General features: G+C 37.1%; 1 protein-coding gene across 2 annotated transcripts in view; it reads left to right on the top strand.

Moving 5' to 3' along the window:
- The window catches only part of LOC106877093 (pyrroline-5-carboxylate reductase 2), a 45,265-nt gene that overhangs the window by 9,072 nt on the left and 17,567 nt on the right, over positions 1–18,626 (top strand). For both annotated transcript variants that reach the window (XM_014925894.3, XM_014925888.3), the window contains exon 2: positions 18,146–18,210. In XM_014925894.3, coding sequence (XP_014781380.1) covers positions 18,193–18,210 — 18 coding nt within the window. In that variant the 5' untranslated portion in view covers positions 18,146–18,192. The remainder of the gene's footprint in view (positions 1–18,145; positions 18,211–18,626) is intronic.

Below are 18,626 nucleotides of genomic sequence, written 5' to 3' on the forward strand. Positions count from 1 at the left end.
CAGCTCTGATTTAGGACTAAACAACAATAAGCAATGGTGTCGTTGATGCTGATGCAACCATTTGCAAAGAGTATCTCTAATAAAAGATTGTATCAACATTTGTAAAAAAAAACATTGATAAAAAATATCTTTTATAATGGCGATATCATACATGAATAATAGTAATAATAATAGACATCTGTTCTTTATCATTTTTGATATTTAACATTCATTTAACTTTGAGGATCTTTTATCTTTTACCTGTTTCAATCATTAAACTGCGGCCATGCTGAAGCACTGCCTTGAAGCGTTTTAGGCGAAGATATCGACCCCCTGTGCTTTTTTAAAAAAAAGCCTGGTACTTATTCTATTGATTTTTATTTGCCGAATCACTAAGTTACGGGGAGGTAAACAAATCAGCATCGGTTGTCAAGCGGTAGTGGGGGACAAACTCACACACACACACATCCCGCGCGCGTGTGTACGATGGGCTTCTTTCAATTTCCACTAAGTCCACCCACTCGCAAAGTTTTGGTCGGCTTGTGTTTATAATAGAAGATATTTGCCCAAAGTGCGATGCATTGGGACTGAACCCAGAACCATATGGTTGGGAAGCAATCTTTGTACCACACAGCTACGCCTGTATAGAAATTTAATTCAAAATTCATACTATTGGGAAATGCCATTTTCTTCTCTCCTGTAAATTTGAAGTTGTAGTATTTTAAGTATTAGCTTATATCTTCATTTAAAACAGGTGATTTTGACTATGGACCCTGCAGTTTGTTTGGCAGTTGGGTTGTAAAGGTTTGAAAATATAAATTATGAATTTCAAAGAAATTATATTTAATTTCGTTTTTGGATTTAGTTTGCAAGATTCTTTATGTGAGTTCGTGTGTTGAAGCATGTTCTGTTGTGTCTGGGGAGAGTCATTTTCATTTTGGGCCTTTATAATTTAACACACTTACCGGTAAAATTTCCACTTATTTCTTATTTTTATTTTCCTAAAATTTTCGTTGCGTCTTGCAACCTTTTCAATAGTCAGAAAATAAAAATAAGAAATAAGTGGAAATTTTACCGGTGAGTGTGTTAAATTATAAGGCACAAAAAGAAAATGACTCTCCCCAGACACAACAGATTATCTATATATATAAAAATGAGAATGTGTGTCTATCTGTCTGTGTGTGTATGTGTGTTTCCCTAAAACTCGAGAACTACACAACCAATTTCATTCAAATTTTACACGTGCCTTGTGTTTTAGTAAAAAAAAATGTTTAACTTCTTGCATAGTTCGAGCCCACAGCAACATAATATCTCCTCCACTATTTAAGTATTACGTGTCAAAAGTGAAACAAAAACACTCATGTCAAATACTTTCACTTTAAAAATGAAACTATTCCACTAACTGAAACAATCACATTTCGATACTATAATGACAGATACTTTCACTTTAATGGTTTCAGAGAGAGAGATGCATATGTACATGTATATGTACACGTATATGTATAGATATATATAGAGATATAGATCTATATGCATACATGTATATGTATACATATGTGTAGATGTATATATAGATGTACATGTAATATGTACACATATATACACATATATACATGCATACAGATGGAATTGTACCAATGTGCCAGAAGGGAGGCTAGGCGACAGGTTTATTTAGCCAGAGGGGAAGCAGATAAGGAAAGATTTGCCAATGTTCTGCGCCGTGAGGACCAAAGACTCGAGGTATTTCGTGTTGCAAGACAGTGTAGGAGAGAGAATAGTGATGTTGTAGGAGAGAAATGTGTTCGCATGGATGATGGTACGCTTGCATTAAATGAGGATGCAAAGAAAGAGGTCTGGAGATGCCACTACGATAGATTGCTTAATAAAGAGAATGAATGGGAGAAAGAGAGCCTGCCTTATGTCGACCCAATAGAGGGACCAGCTATCCGAGTTGATAGTACCAGGGTAGATAAAGCAATTAAGAGTATGAAGACCGGGAAAGCCCCCGGCCCATCAGGAATCACTGCAGAGATGCTCAAAATATCTGGCAGTGTTGGCTATAGCCTAGTCACCCGTATTACGAACCAGGTGATACACGAAGGAGTCATACCCTATGACTGGTGTAGCAGCATCATAGTCAACTGCTACAAAGGTAAAGGGGACGCTTTAGATACAAATAATTACAGAGGCATCAAGCTGTTAGATCAGGTTATGAAAGTTACAGAGAGGGTCATAGCCCAACTAATTAGGGAGCGAATCAATTTAGATGAGATGCAGTTTGGGTTCGTGCCAGGTAAAAGCACTACTGATGCCTTATTTCTAGTGAGACAGTTGCAGGAGAAATACCTAGCTAAGGATAAACCTCTGTACCTGGCTTTCGTTGACATGGAGAAAGCCTTTGACAGGGTCCCCCGATCCCTTATCTGGTGGTCAATGAGGAAACTTGGGATAGAAGAATGGTTAGTGAGAGCTGTGCGAGCCATGTACAGAGATGCTGCCAGTAAGGTGAGGGTTGGAAATGAGTACAGCAATGAATTCCGGGTAGAGGTAGGGGTCCACCAAGGTTCCGTCCTCAGCCCCCTATTATTTACCATAGTCCTCCAGGCAATCACAGAGGAGTTCAAGACAGGTTGCCCCTGGGAGCTCCTCTATGCTGATGACCTTGCCCTAATTGCGGAGTCACTATCAGAACTAGAGGAGAAGTTTCAGGTGTGGAAGCAAGGTCTAGAATTGAAGGGCCTTAGAGTCAACCTAGCTAAAACCAAAATCCTAATAAGTAGGAAGGTAGATAAAACACAAACCCCTTCAGGTAGATGGCCCTGCTCAGTATGTAGAAAAGGAGTAGGTAGTAACTCTATAAGATGTACCCGGTGCAAGCTATGGACACATAAGAGGTGCAGCAACATCAAAGGCAGGTTAACTAGCAAGTTAGTTTTTGTTTGTGGCAGATGTTCAGGTGCAATAAAGACTGCAAACAAACAGGAAACAACTTCTATCTCATTCCAGGGTGAAAAACTAGAGGTAGTCGATAGCTTCCGCTATCTGGGCGACCAAGTTAGTAGTGGGGGTGGGTGCGCTGAAAGTGTAGCTGCTAGAATAAGAATAGCCTGGGCAAAGTTTAGAGAGCTCTTACCCCTGCTGGCGACAAAGGGACTCTCACTCAGAGTAAAAGGCAGACTGTATGACGCATGCGTACGAACAACCATGCTACATGGCAGTGAAACATGGGCTGTAACTGCTGAGGACATACGTAAGCTCGCAAGGAATGAAGCCAGTATGCTCCGTTGGATGTGTAATGTCAATGTGAATACCCGTCAGAGTGTAAGTATCTTGAGAGAAAAGCTGAACATTAGAAGCATCAGTTGTGGCGTGCAAGAGAGACGATTGCGCTGGTATGGACATGTGGTGAGAATGGAGGAGGATAGCTGCGTGAAAAAGTGCCACACCCTAACAGTTGAGGGAACCCGTGGAAGAGGTAGGCCCAGGAAGACCTGGGCTGAGGTGGTGAGGCAAGACCTTCGTACATTGGGCCTCACCGAGGCGATGACTACGGACCGAGACCTTTGGAAATGGGCTGTGCGTGAGAAGACCCGGCAAGCCAAGTAAGATCGTTGCCAGTGCCCCTGGACTGGTTCTTGTGCGGGTGGCACATGAGATGCACCATTTTGAGCGTGGCCGTTGCCAGTACCGCCTGACTGGCTCCTGTAGGATTTTCGAGCGAGATCGTTGCCAGTGCCCCTGGACTGGCTTGTGCGGGTGGCACATAAAAGACACCATTTCGAGCGTGGCCGTTTTCGTGCGGGTGACACGTAAAAGCACCCACTACACTCTCTGAGTGGTTGGCGTTAGGAAGGGCATCCAGCTGTAGAAACTCTGCCAAATCGGACTGGAGCCTGGTGTTGCCATCCGGTTTCACCAGTCCTCAGTCAAATCGTCCAACCCATGCTAGCATGGAAAGCGGACGTTAAACGATGATGATGATGATGATGATGATGATGATAGCTATACATATATACACTCACACGCACATACACACAAACGCACACATTAGTCATTTGTTTTTTAATCCAAAACTACGTAAAAAGTACTGAATGGATCTTTATGAAATTTAGAAATTATATTCAAGGCATAACGGCCATAACCACCATGAAAATTCATATATTTTTGATGTTAATGAAATTTTAACCATACAGATTACACACAAATAAAGTAATATTTCTAAAATTTCTTCTTAGAAGTCACAAAGACCCCTTCATGGGGACTTCACACCCACAATTTAGTCATTTTTCCTAAGCAAAGATTAATACAGTTGTACTATTGAAACCTATAGGGTCACCTGAACATAACAGATGAGCATTATTTGTAATTCAACGGTACAACAGTGTAAGACTATCTTTTCAGATATACTTACATTGTGATTTCTGCTATGTGGTGCATAGATTGTCAAGAAAATGAGACGCATCTTTGCCTCCACTTTTTATTATCACTGGGTCACACATAGTCCCCAGTTGGTAACATTGATTTCAAGGCCTTCCCAGATGAGTGACTGGTTGTTCTAAGACATTTATTGATTGTAAATTTTTTCTGCAGTTACCTATCGGTATAGTGGTCATTTGCAAACTCCAGAGGCAACACTTTCATTTCCCTTTACTCCAAACGTCACACGTTCTTATTTCAATTGGGTCATGCCCTTCCAGTTGCTATAGATCCGTAATGCATCTTACAGCTGTGCCTGTCACCTCTATGGTGAGGAATCCTACATTGGGGAGTAATAACGACTACGCTCGGGTAGCCGACAGATTATCATGATCATTCGTCTTTTGCTTTCCTGTAGCTTTGCTCTCTTTTACAAATCCAGTGAGCATATATATATTTCCTATTTCAAAGAAATTCAAACAATACATATTACACACAAGTTAAAAAGATTCCCAACAATTCAACTTCTCTGCTTGACATTAACACACCCACCCCCAATAGGAGCCTTAACTTCTACATTTTTCAGCTCCAAGAGCTCCATTCTTCATGAGCAAAATCTTTTTTACAGGGTCCATAACACTAGAATTTTTGAATATGCGCATAAATATCAGATATATAAAGATGAGAATATGTGTCTGTGTGAATCCATAAAACTCGAGAACTACACAACCAATGTCATTTGAAATTAACACATGCCTTACTTAGGGTCCATGTAGTGTCTTAGGCCAAAATAATTTTTAACTTCTTGCATAGTTCGAGCCCACACCAATATCATATCTCCTCCACTATTTCAGTATTATGTGTCAAAAGTGAAACAATAACATCTCTCTACTGTAATGTCAGATACTTTCACTTTCACACTGAAACTATTCCACTATTTCAGTATTACATTTCAAAAGTGAAACAATAACATGTCGCTACTGTAATTTCATATACCTTCACTTTAATACTTTCAATTTCATACTGAAACTATTAATGTGAAACTATACTCTCACATATATACAGGTATACTATAAGACCAAAGTTAAAAACATTCCCCACAATTCAACTTCTCTGGTTGACATTAACACCCCCCCCCCCCCAATAGGGGCCTTCATTCCCACATTTTAGAGCTCCATGAGCTCCATTTTTCAGGAGCAAAATCCTTTTTACAGGTCCCAGAAGACTGAAATTTTGGAATATGTGCATAAAGATTAATAGTATCATGTCTCATGATTAGAATTTTTTTAGGGTGTGTAAAGAGGGAAAGAACCCTCATGTGCAATTTTGATGAAATTACAATCATATCTATTTCAGTTCCTTACAGGAAATATAAGAGAAAAGTCTCATCCTTCAATTGCATGTAACACGGGCAACACCGGGTATCTCTGCTAGTATTTAATATTTGTCTGCTAAGCATTGCATCAGATCTTCTCATTAAAAAAAAATTGCTGAAAACTCGAGTTTTTAAAAAAGTAACATTTACTACTATGCTGGTAATCCATAACATTTAAATTGTTCTAAAATTTACATATATCTGCAAAGTATTATTTGCATGTATGTTAACGCACATTTAATTCAATTGAAATAAAATCAATTCAAAAATTAAAGCATTTAGCCACTTTTTAACTTTTAAATTCTTTCTTTGAATGTAAATGAAGAAATGTGTATTTACCTATCTGCAAATATTTGTCTTTCTGGTTATTTCAACATTTCTTATAATAAAAATTATAGAATTTGATTTTAATATATTAAAATATTAAAAAAAAAAAACCTCAAATAATTTTTGTATTTGTTTTGGGTTTATTCTTGTAATTTCTTTCCTTGATATATTTTTTGTATTCGTTTTGTTGTAAATTTGTTCTAAATATTTGACAACAAAAAGGCAGTGAACTATATTTTGTCCGTCTTTACGTTCTGAGTTCAAATTCTGCTGAGGTCAACTTTGTCGTTCATCCTTTTGGGGTCAATAAAATGGGTACTAGTTGAGTACTGGGGTTGATGTAATTGACTTGGCCCCTCACCTGGAATTACTGGCCTTGTGCCAAAATTTGAAATCAATATTTGTCAAAAAATATTAAAGGCAGTGGCTTGGCAGAATCTTAAGTTTATAAAATAAAACACCTTTAGTTGTGAACCTTAGCATTATGAGTTCAAATTCAACCAAGGTCAACTTTGATTTTCATTTTTTCAAGATTGACAAAAATAGCTGAAAGTGTAGCTGCTAGAATAAGAATAGCCTGGGCAAAGTTTAGAGAGCTCTTACCCCTGCTGGCGACAAAGGGACTCTCACTCAGAGTAAAAGGCAGACTGTATGACGCATGCGTACGAACAACCATGCTACATGGCAGTGAAACATGGGCTGTAACTGCTGAGGACATACGTAAGCTCGCAAGGAATGAAGCCAGTATGCTCCGTTGGATGTGTAATGTCAATGTGAATACCCGTCAGAGTGTAAGTATCTTGAGAGAAAAGCTGAACATTAGAAGCATCAGTTGTGGCGTGCAAGAGAGACGATTGCGCTGGTATGGACATGTGGTGAGAATGGATGAGGATAGCTGCGTGAAAAAGTGCCACACCCTAACAGTTGAGGGAACCCGTGGAAGAGGTAGGCCCAGGAAGACCTGGGCTGAGGTGGTGAGGCAAGACCTTCGTACATTGGGCCTCACCGAGGCGATGACTACGGACCGAGACCTTTGGAAATGGGCTGTGCGTGAGAAGACCCGGCAAGCCAAGTAAGATCGTTGCCAGTGCCCCTGGACTGGTTCTTGTGCGGTTGGCACATGAGATGCACCATTTTGAGCGTGGCCGTTGCCAGTACCGCCTGACTGGCTCCTGTAGGATTTTCGAGCGAGATCGTTGCCAGTGCCCCTGGACTGGCTTGTGCGGGTGGCACATAAAAGACACCATTTCGAGCGTGGCCGTTTTCGTGCGGGTGACACGTAAAAGCACCCACTACACTCTCTGAGTGGTTGGCGTTAGGAAGGGCATCCAGCTGTAGAAACTCTGCCAAATCAGACTGGAGCCTGGTGTTGCCATCCGGTTTCACCAGTCCTCAGTCAAATCGTCCAACCCATGCTAGCATGGAAAGCGGACGTTAAACGATGATGATGATGATGATGAATGAAGTACTGGGGTCAATTTAACCCTTTCCTTGACACATTTCTGTTGAAATATACTTCCTTTGTTTTAATGAATTCTTAAAATATTGAAGAATTTATTAAAATGATTTTGTCATTAATAAGCTGGTGTCTAGAACACAAATTAACATACATTTTGATGGAAGGCTTTAATTTAAATCCTTTTAAAACAGGGAGTTTGTATCATAGAACTAAGGGCCAGTCTTATGTATTGGGTCATCCCATAAATAAGGTGGTTTTTTTCAATTGCATGAACTAAAAGTTGGAGGGGGATGGGATAAATTACCTGCATCAACTTGCTATAAAAGCAGGTAGTAATTTTATCTTGTACTTATTCTTAGTGCAAGTTTTGAAGAGTACAGTTTGATTTTAACTGTTATTTTTTCAAAGCTATAATGGAAGTGACAAAGGAGCATATTCAGCATATTTTGCTTTATGAGTTCAATAAAGGCAACAATGTAACAGAAAGTGCAAGGAATATTAATGCACTATATGGGGATTTGACAATAAGCATAAGCTAGTGTCAATGGTGGTTCCAGAAATTCCAAGCTGGAAACTCAGCCTGGAAGATGAACCTCATCTTTGAAGATCTGTAGACCTCAATGAGGATGTCCTGTAAACCCTGGTGGAACAAAATCCCATCATAACTGTTGAGGAACTAGCAGAGAAGCTTGGATTTGGTCATTCAACCATTCATCAATACCAGCGCTAGAAGAAAAACGACCATCTTTGGCTCCAAGACAAAAGGTGTTCTTCCATCAGGATAAAGCTTGGCCACATACAGTGAGGATGACATTCTAAAGGCTGGAGTAGTTTGAATGGGAAACGATGCCCCACCCACCATAATCACCAGACATTGCCCCAACTGATTATCATTTATTCCTCAGTCTTCAAAATCATTTGGATGGAAAAAATATGAATTCTGTAGATGAGGTCAAACAATACTGGAGGAGTATTTTTTGTCACGGATAAGTGAATTTTGGAAGAGAAGCCTTGCAAATTTACCAGATAGATGGAAGTGCATTGTAGAAAATGAAGGAGAGTATATTTTAAATTAAAAAAGAACTTTGTTTATCTTAATTTTGAAAAATAAAAGAGGTATAAAAAGACTCAATAGATTAGATCCTAATGGGGTGACCTAATAGATTAGTTTCAAAAGGGTTAATCAACTGTGAGCATCTTGTTCCATAGTCTTTTGCTGAGTCTACCAAAGGCTGTAGCAGCTTTTCCTATCCAGACACATTTTGTTGTCTAGGGAGGTTGGCAAAAGACATTGTGGACCTGAGACAGAGTTTCTTTATAACCTCCAATGGCTTGTTGTCCAACATGATGTTGTCTTGAGTTGTGCCACTTTGTGTCAGAATGATGATCTTCTTGATGCTAATTAAAAGAAAAAATGTTTTGTAGCCTTGTGAAAGGTGCTCCATCATTGCCTGTGGGGTTAACTCATGTGAGCAACTAATGCTGTGTCATCTGCAAAGTGGAGATCTCTGATCAAGGTTAACTTGGTTTGGGTTTTTGCTCTGAGGTGTGCAAGATTAAAAAGGGACCCATCAATTCTCCAGTGAGAACATTGTACTATCCTGGATAAATATTTGATTCTCCTGTTTTTAATTTAGTAGATATAGTTAAAAGTTGAATTGTAGGATGTATAAAGTGTAATAAAAAATAATATGCTTCCATAGTTTAATTGTAGAAACAAATCTGTAAAACCTGTAAAATTTGTGGGTTTGTGCCTAAAATTAGAAATCATTATAATCTTTTCTATATTTAGCTTCTTCTCATATCCTGTGTTTTAAAGTACATTGGTGATAATTGATGTGCTTATCTAATCATGAGTATATCTGTTTAAGCATGAATGAAATAGTAATTGAAAAAATCATAATTATTTGTTACATTTTTCTGTGATTACTGTTTTGAAGTTATTACAAAATGTTGTATAAAGTGTGAAGAATTTCTGTAAAAACAGTTTAGCTATGTTTAGCTAAAAATTCTTTAAACTTTTATCTTATCTCTGCATTTTTCCTTTCATTTTGACTCTCGCACCCTGGCCTGTGATATTCTATGACCATTGGCGTCACCTAACCATTTTCCCACCCCATTTCTTAGATTCCTCATTTACTGCCGCTCTATATATTCCTCCTATCTGAAATCTTAGAATTCATCTCTCCTTGTGCCATGTGAATTTAGTAAAATTTCTAATTTCTAATTAAACAGTTTCTCAAGCTGTGTTATGTTAATTTCATTATTTATTAAATACATTAGACATGGCTGTTCATGTATGTGAGATGATTGACGGATGTATCGTAAATGATGGTGACATTTTCAGAACAAAAGAATACTCATGTCCCTTATTTCAGTTTGTTACATGAGAAAGGAGAGAACAACAATGATACACCTGAAGTACCTTTAGAATTAATTTACCTTGGAAATTCCTATTCTTGACCTACAATTTATAAGTGCACAAGTTATTAATCTCTTCCTATATTTTGATTGATTTGATAGCAAACAAATCCTTAGAATGTTTGTTACAAGTATTTACATTGCTTTTTTTTTATATCTGAAGAAAACTTAGTTACAGTGTTATGCCTTCTGTAAGATTAATGTGTTGTTTATTATGATTAATATTCCTGTGGTTTGTGAAGTCATTTTGTAGGTTTACAAATTTATAAAAAAAACTATTCTAAGGTGTGGAATGTGGAATAATTTGATAGTTCTTGTTTCTTTGTATTTTTTCTTAGAAAAACATACCCATTTGGTCATAAATAATTTTGATAAAAAGTAATTTGTAGCACTCATAGTTAGCCATGACTGCTTATAGTAACCATCACATTTACTGTCATTTAGTTAGGAATTCTCATCACTGTTAGATACACTCTAACTTGACATATCCATGTGCTCCCTACTCTTGGTACCTTACATGTCCCTTCGTCTGCCATGGAGCACAATTGAGCAGTTCTAGATCCAATAGCAAGCTCTGTGGTACACAGTACTTAGGTGAAATGGGTTACCATTTGGGAGATAGATTCTGTGAGCATTTGCTAGACATGTTTAACAATACCTGGGGTGTTTCAAACTCATCTGGTCATTTCTTTGATCATCTATCAGTCTATGGTGTCCTCCAATACTTTGGCTCACATGTGATCTGCAAATACAAGGAGCAGTGCCTTATTTTTAATCTGGGCACTTCTGCTCCTCAGCACCTTTATATGCAACCCCAGTTTCCTCTGATTCTACCTTTTACCCTCATCCCCTTCCCCTTCTCACACTCTTAAACTATTTTTGTTGTTACGTGATTTGTATTTGCTTGCATTATGTTGTGCATTTATGTGTCTGCACACACACACATGCACACATGCACATACAGGGTCCGGCAAAATGATCTGACACATTTTTGGATTTAAAAAAATATAAAAAAAGTAAAGAAACAAAAAAAAAAAAAATTTATTTTTGAAAAGTACATATAATGCCATTTTGTTTCATTTGGTTTTAAAAATTAAATCAGTCAAATGAGAGCCGTCATTGTCCACACACTGTCGAAGGCGTTCATGAAAGTTGTCCATAACTCGGCGGATCATTTCATGAGGAATGGCAGCAATTTCTTGACGAATGGCATCTTTAAGTTGTTCAATAGATTGAGGGCGATTAATGTATACCTTTGACTTGAGGTATCCCCAGAGGAAAAAATTGCAAGGATTTAAATCAGGTGATCGGGTGGGCCAACCGATGTCACCACCCAATGAGATTAAATGACCAGGAAACATCTCCCTCAAAATTCCCATCGCACGTCGAGAAGTGTAGGCTGTTGCCCCATCCTGTTGAAACCAAACATTTTCCGTATCGTGGAGCATATTCAATTTGGGTCTGAGAAAATTCTCTAGCATCTCACAATATCGATCAGAGTTCACAGCCACTATAACGTTGTCTTCTTCAAAGAAGTACGGACCCCATATACCGAATTCTGATACCGCACACCACACAGTCACCCGAGAATGCAAAGGGCGTTCATGCAACTCACGAGGGTTGTTTTTGGCCCAGTATCTGAAGTTTTGCTTATTCACTGTGGCACACAGATAAAAATAAAATGAAACAAAACAAAACAAAACAAAATGGCATTATATGTACCTTTCAAAAATGAAAAAAACTTTTTTGTAACTTTAATTTATTTGCCTTTTATTAAACCTACAAATGTGTCAGATCATTTTGCCGGACCCTAGATATATAGAAAGCAAAGCAAAACAAAAGAGGAGAGTTTCTTTTATATGATGTTTAGATGCTGTATCTAAATGTTATATAAACACACTTTCCTGATGCTTTGTGTATGTACTCTGTGACACACACAACTGTAGATTCCAACCAACTCAGACTGTATGATTCCTCCCCACCCCCACTTCTCTTTGGATATACATGAACACACATGGAGTTCTAATACTGGTTATTTGTCATGTGATTTACATTTAAATCCCATTATATAATTATATAAAGCAGCAAGCTGGCTGAAATGTTGGCACACTGGGAAAAATGCTTAGCAGTATTTCGTCTGTCTTTATGTTCTGAGTTCAAATTCCGCTGAGGTCAACTTTCCCTTTCATCCTTTCGCGGTCGATAAATTATGCACCAGTTGTGTACTGGGGTTGATCTAATCAACTGGCCCCTTCCCCAAAATGTCAGGCCTTGTGCCTAGAGTAGAAATTATTATATAGTTATATATATGTGTGTGTATACAAGTTGCTTAGTTATATATGTTGCATGCAGTTTGGTGCATTTGCTCACTCTTCTATTTATTTCCTTCCTCTGTTACTCCCCTCAGACTTCTAGTGCCCCACCTCAAACTTCTATATATTTCTACTCACCCTCTCTCTGCTCATTTTTATATTTTACAATTCTGATCACCCTTCACAGACTCTTAATTCTTTACACTGACATGGATCTTTCAGATGTTTTGTGAATGTCTAGGATTACTTCATCCACTGTACCCTTCTTTGTAGTTTGATTGCAGAGAGATTGGCTGAACGCTATCAAGTTCCCATATATTCCTTGTTACATGTTAAATAAGTTTCTCAAATGGCATATAGTCTTTGTTATTAATTAGAACTCTGGTCTTTGCCATATTGACCTTAAGGCCTTTGGATTCAAGATTATATTTTTAGTTTGGTAGAATCTTCTGCTACACTTTGATTCAGTAACGAGAACCAGGTTATCAGTATATAAATTTTCATTAGGGCATTCCATTTCAAACTCTTCTGTTATTGCCTCAAGAAGAGTAATGAATAGTAAGGGTCTGAATACAGAACCCTAGTCAACACCTGTCCCTACATTAAATTTCTCACGACAAATGTTTGTCTTGTTCATGGCTTGAATGGTGTTGCAGTTTTTCTCCAGTGAAGTTATGTAATATAGAAATGTGACTTTGAGCTTCTTTTGCAGTGGTCTCATCACAAGCCCTAAACTGCATCTTCTCCAAATTTACCAAATGTTTTATACTCTCAACCATTTTCAAGACTTGGTCCATTAGTTTCATGCCAAAGTTTCCTTTCTCTTGCCTTTGTTGTAACAGTCAATAAGGGTGTTGCTGCACTAGTTAACATCTACCTGCACTAACAGATTAATAAACGAGTAACTATATTATTAGATTCAGTATGTTGGATGTAGTTTATTTTCATACACATTTATAAAGCCAAAAAACAACAAAAAAAACAGGAGTGTTTGTTTATTTTGTATTTACATGATCTAACTAAATATTATATCAACAAACTTACTGTTGTATGTACTCTGTGACCTACACAACTGTTGATTTCAACGAAATGAAACTCAGACTATTATAATATGAACCTTCCACTCAGATTCCCTTTAGATGTACAGGAATACACAGAGTTCTAAAAATTACTTATCACATTTTTCTGATAATCATACTGATTGTCTGTTGATCCCAGCTGTTAATTTGAGATGAGTATGATTAAAAACTTGTAACCATAATCTTCAAAACAACTGGTTAATTATTAGCTAACTATTGCTTGACTGTTAAATCATTGTTCTGGCACAGAATATATTTGAAGACTATTCTAGAAGAAAAAAAGCTTAAAAAAAAAAAAAAAGATTCGAAGCATATTTAATGAGAAGTCAATAAAGATTATCTTTCAATACGTAAGGTTTCTATGGCTATTGTTTTTTTTTTCCGACCCCTATCAAATGATATAATGCATACACAACACAATTGTCCTGTCTCTCTGTCTTTATTTAGGTATTTAAAGCACAGACTTAGCTCTAAGCTAACAAGAGAACCCCTGCTAGAAATAGCTGTCAAAACCTTCCTTAAATCACACACTACCATTTTGCAAGATGGGGTCCTGTATGCAATATTGCTGAAAAAAGACAAGGTGGTCACACCTGGAATGCCTTTACTCATAGTTCTACTTGGCCTATGTTAATCTGGGGTTAAACAACAGCAATGTGCCTAGTTTCCTTATGAATTTACTAAACAGTTATTCATCTTAGTAATATCCATCTGATGATGTCTTAATTACTTTTATTGCAAATATTGTTTCAGTTGTTCTGCTTGCATCAGACATGATGGACTTCTTTCAGTTTCATCATCATCATCATCATTTAACATCTGTGTTCCCTGCTGGCATGGGCTTGATGGTTCAAGAGGGTCTAATGGGCCATAGGACTGCGTTGAGCTCCAAAGTCTGCTTCAAAATAGTCTCTAAAGCCAAATGCCCTTCTTAACACCAACCACTTTACAGAGTGTATTTGGTGCTTTTTATGTGGCACCAGCACTAGTGAGGTCACCAAGTAATTTGCAAGGCAAGACCCCCTTGACCTTGGGAGAGAGTAGAATTGAAGGAGATGGTATTGTATCAGGTGTTGGAAGGCTAAAGTATGACAGAAGGACAAGAACAGATGCCTTGCTGTTTGCCTGGGGCTACTGTAGAATTGTAGAAGGGACTTACCCAAGGTGCTGCACTTTGGAACAGGACCTGGAAAGCTATGGTTGGGAAGGGGAAGTTAACATCTTTTCCACATGGCCATGCTTGTGTAAAACACATGAAATGAATGCATTCGGTTTTCGCAAGAGACACAAATGGAAACAAATTTCAGTAAAAATAGCAATTTCAAAATATATCTGCTAAACTATTTTTATAGTTTTACATTCTAATTCATAGCAGAACTCGTCACCATCATCAACCCCTAGGAATTACTGACTGAAGTTCTGGGAATCATAGGGCCAGTTGCCTGATTTCTATGCCATATAAATGATTGAGATAACAACATTCCCCTGGATAGGATGCCATTCTATTGCAGAGTTACTCATTTATAGCCGAGTGAACCAGAACAATGTAAAATGGAGTGTTTTGTTCAAGAACACATACTGCTCAGTCTGGGAATTGAAACTACAATCTTATGATTGTGGGTACAACACCCTGACAATCAGGCCATGCATCTTCACTAGTAGAATAGTAGAACTGACTGTTGGTAAAATAGTATTTCTATATTTCATGACATCTTTGGAAAACAAAATAAAAATCTATTTTATTGCAGAGAGTCTTCTTGCAAAGACTAAAATTAGGTTAGCTTTTTAGGTTGTTGACAGCAAATGTTTGTATTTAATTCAAGCCTCAACATCTCCAGAATATCTTCTTTCCTTCACAAACACACACACACACGCACAATTACATCCTGTAGTCAATTATAGAGAAATTTGTAGGATTCTCCCCCCGTACACTTCTCTTCCTCTATGGACCTTTGCCTGTGACATTTGTGACATATTTAAACTAATTTAATATTGAACTTGTTTGTAACCTTTACATTTTTAACTATTGTTTTTCATAGATTAAGTGTATTTATAATTCAGTTGTTTTGTTTATATGTATTTTGTATAGTGTTTTATCATTATTGTCTTGGAATATTCACCAGCACCACCATCATCATCATCATGTAAAGATTGGTTATGTTTTCTGTGCAGCATTTTTAAATCCTGTCATATTTAATCATCCTTGACCTATTTTTTTACTGAGCGTTTCTTCTTCATTATTCATTCTGTAGCACATCTTTAACTATATTCCATCGGTTCTTTACCTTGCTGTACACCTATATATCACCCTTTGTGTATAAAAGTTACCTTCTGAAGCATGTCACTATAGCATGTGCACGAGGTTCACATGAATAAGTAAGAATGGGGTGTAAGCTCGGTAAAGAACTGATGACAGATAAGTGAAGATGTGCCATGGAATAATAAAGAATTAATACTCAGTAAAAAATAGGCCAAGGAAGACGACATGTAACCAAGCCACAAGAAAAACAGTAAATAATTATCCACTGGCTAATTAAGAGTTGCTTGTATTTAATTACCCGCTGGATTAACCCATTTGTTACCATATTTCTGTGGTTTTGTTTCAATTAATTTTGAAAGTTATGAAGAATTTTGTAAAATAACTTTTGTTATTAAGCCATTGTTGAGATCATAAAATTATCATGAAATCTTGATGAAAGATTTTAAATTAGATCATTTTAACCCTTTTGTTACCATATTTCTGTTAAAATACATTGCCTTTGTTTCAATTAATTTTGAAAATTATGAAGATCTGAAAGAATAATAGCGAAATTATTGTATACAGTGCTCAAGTGCACTATAACTCACCAGAAAACGTAGGAGTGGACATAGATACCTTGGCTAAGTTACAGTTTGGATTTGTTCAGGTATATGGAATCATAGAAGTTGTATCTTTGGTGAAATTCTTAAAGTTTTGAAGTTGTTAACTGAGATCAATCAATGCTACTTTTCAGTAGGCGGCGAGCTGGCAGAATCGTTAGCATGCCAGGCGCAGTGCTTAACAGTATTTTGTCTGTCGCTACATTCTGAGTTCAAAGTCCGCCGAGGTAGACTTTGCCTTTCATCCTTTTGGGGTCGATTAAATAAGTACCAGTTACGCACTGGGGTCGATGTAATCGACTTAGTCCCTTGGTCTGTCTTTGTTTGTCCCCTCTATGTGTAACCCCTTGTGGGCAATAAAGAATTAAATGCTACTTTTCATTTATCAATTTCAAAGAAGGTCTTTGGAAACTCCCATTTTTTGGTTTTGTGTGCATTGAATAGGCTAAGTAATGAAGGAATGGCCTGTGAGAGTGCTTCAGTACATATCTGAGGTTATTCTAAAAGTGCTTATGTGAGACACTGGATTCAATGAGGAATTTGATGTCTCTAAATTTTGTCCTAAACGATTTATGCTTGAATATATATTTTTTTATTGATTCTTTTATTTTCATTAGTGTCAAGCTTTTCATGACATTTAGAATTCTATAAAATTGTAGCTCACGTGAAGCAATGTTTTCTAAAAATGGTTGTATTTATTTTTCAACTTTGCATTCAATTTTGTTATCATGTAGAAAGCAGGAGCAGAACTTTCACTGTTGAAGACCAAGACAGATATTTTAATGTGTCAGTTTAGTTGATAGCATGAGCAACCATGGACCGACTAACATGTCTCTGCTGTTAGGTGATGTAATAATTAATATTGATTTCAAATTTTGGCACAAGGTCAGCAATTTCGGGATTGGTATGGGGTAAGTTGATTACATCAACCCCTAGAGTTTAACTGGTACTTATTTTATTCAGCCTGAAAGGCTGAAATGCATAGTTGGCCTCAGTGGAATTTGAACTCAGAACATAAAGATGGACGAAATGTCGGGTGTGCTAACGATTCTTATTTCTTTATTGCCCACAAGGGACTAAACATAGAGGGGACAAACAAGGACAGATAAGGGGATTAAGTCAATTACATTGACCTCAGTACATAACTGGTACTTTATTTATCGACCCTGAAAAGATGAAAGGCAAAGTCAACCTCAGCGGAATTTGAACTCAGAATGTAGCATCAGACGAAATACCGCTAAGCATTTCGCCTGGTGTGCTAACGATTCTGCCAGCTAACCACCTTAGTGATGTAATTAATAGAAATAGTTATAGTCAAAGTGTTGTTGCTAAGAATTAGGTGGAAACATTTAGGAAGTTGTTACCTGTTTTGGTGTCAAAAAGTTTCTCTAACTGTAAAGGTCATATATCGTATGTTTAATGCTCAGTAGAAGAAAAATATCGGTGATGAGTGTTTGATTCATGCAAACATTGAAAAGTGAGCATTAAAACAATGATGACGAGTGCAGAAGATTTATATGACTTGAGATGAAGAAGGTGCAACAAGTGAATCAAATGAACTCTATTTTAAAGAAAGTTGGTAAAAAAAAAATGGATGAGTTTCAGAGATTTTGATTTATGTATTTAAGCTAGATGTTTGAATTAGTATTGATAAGTGTTGGGAGTTTATTGTAGAAGGTATCTATTGGAAATCTTGAAAGTAAAGGATAGGTCTGACCTGAGACTACTGGTCTTCACTGACGAGCTACCGTGAGATCCAGATAACTAAATGTATATGTATTAGTGTATAAAATTGGATGTTAAAATAACAAAGGCTTTGTAGAATTTTATGTTGAACATTTTTTTAATAAAGAAAGTGATGCAAAATTTATTCGAGGTTTCAGTACATTCCAATATTAACTTTTTCTACCCCAAACAGGTATTGTTCAACCTTCAAATATTTGGGCCAGTGATCCAGACCCATCAATGTTGAAATTTATTCAGGTAAGTTTGAAATAAAATTAATTCAGACATTACTTTAATGTAGCAAAATAGATAATGCTATGATAGCTAGTAACTGCAATGTCTTGATTTCAGACAGTTGGTTTAATCTCAGTTTTAACAACTGAAAAACTTTGCTTGTCTCACAAACTGTCACAGAACCATCCTGAATGAATGAATGGGAAGAGCATCTAGCCACAGAAGATCTGTTCCAATAAACTCTGTCTGACCCATGCAAGCATGAAAAAGTGGACCCTTGCAAGCATGGGAAACTGGACCCTTGCAAATATGAAACAATTTTTAACACAATGATGATGGTGATGATGATTTCACTATTAAGAAACAAATATAAAGCAGAATTGCTGATTATTTTTATTTCCTGTGTTGATAAAATGAGAAAAGCAGACATTCTAAAGCAT

This window comes from Octopus bimaculoides, chromosome 4 (assembly GCF_046866305.1).
Source record: "Octopus bimaculoides isolate indiv1 chromosome 4, ASM4686630v1, whole genome shotgun sequence".
NCBI lineage: Eukaryota > Metazoa > Mollusca > Cephalopoda > Octopoda > Octopodidae > Octopus > Octopus bimaculoides.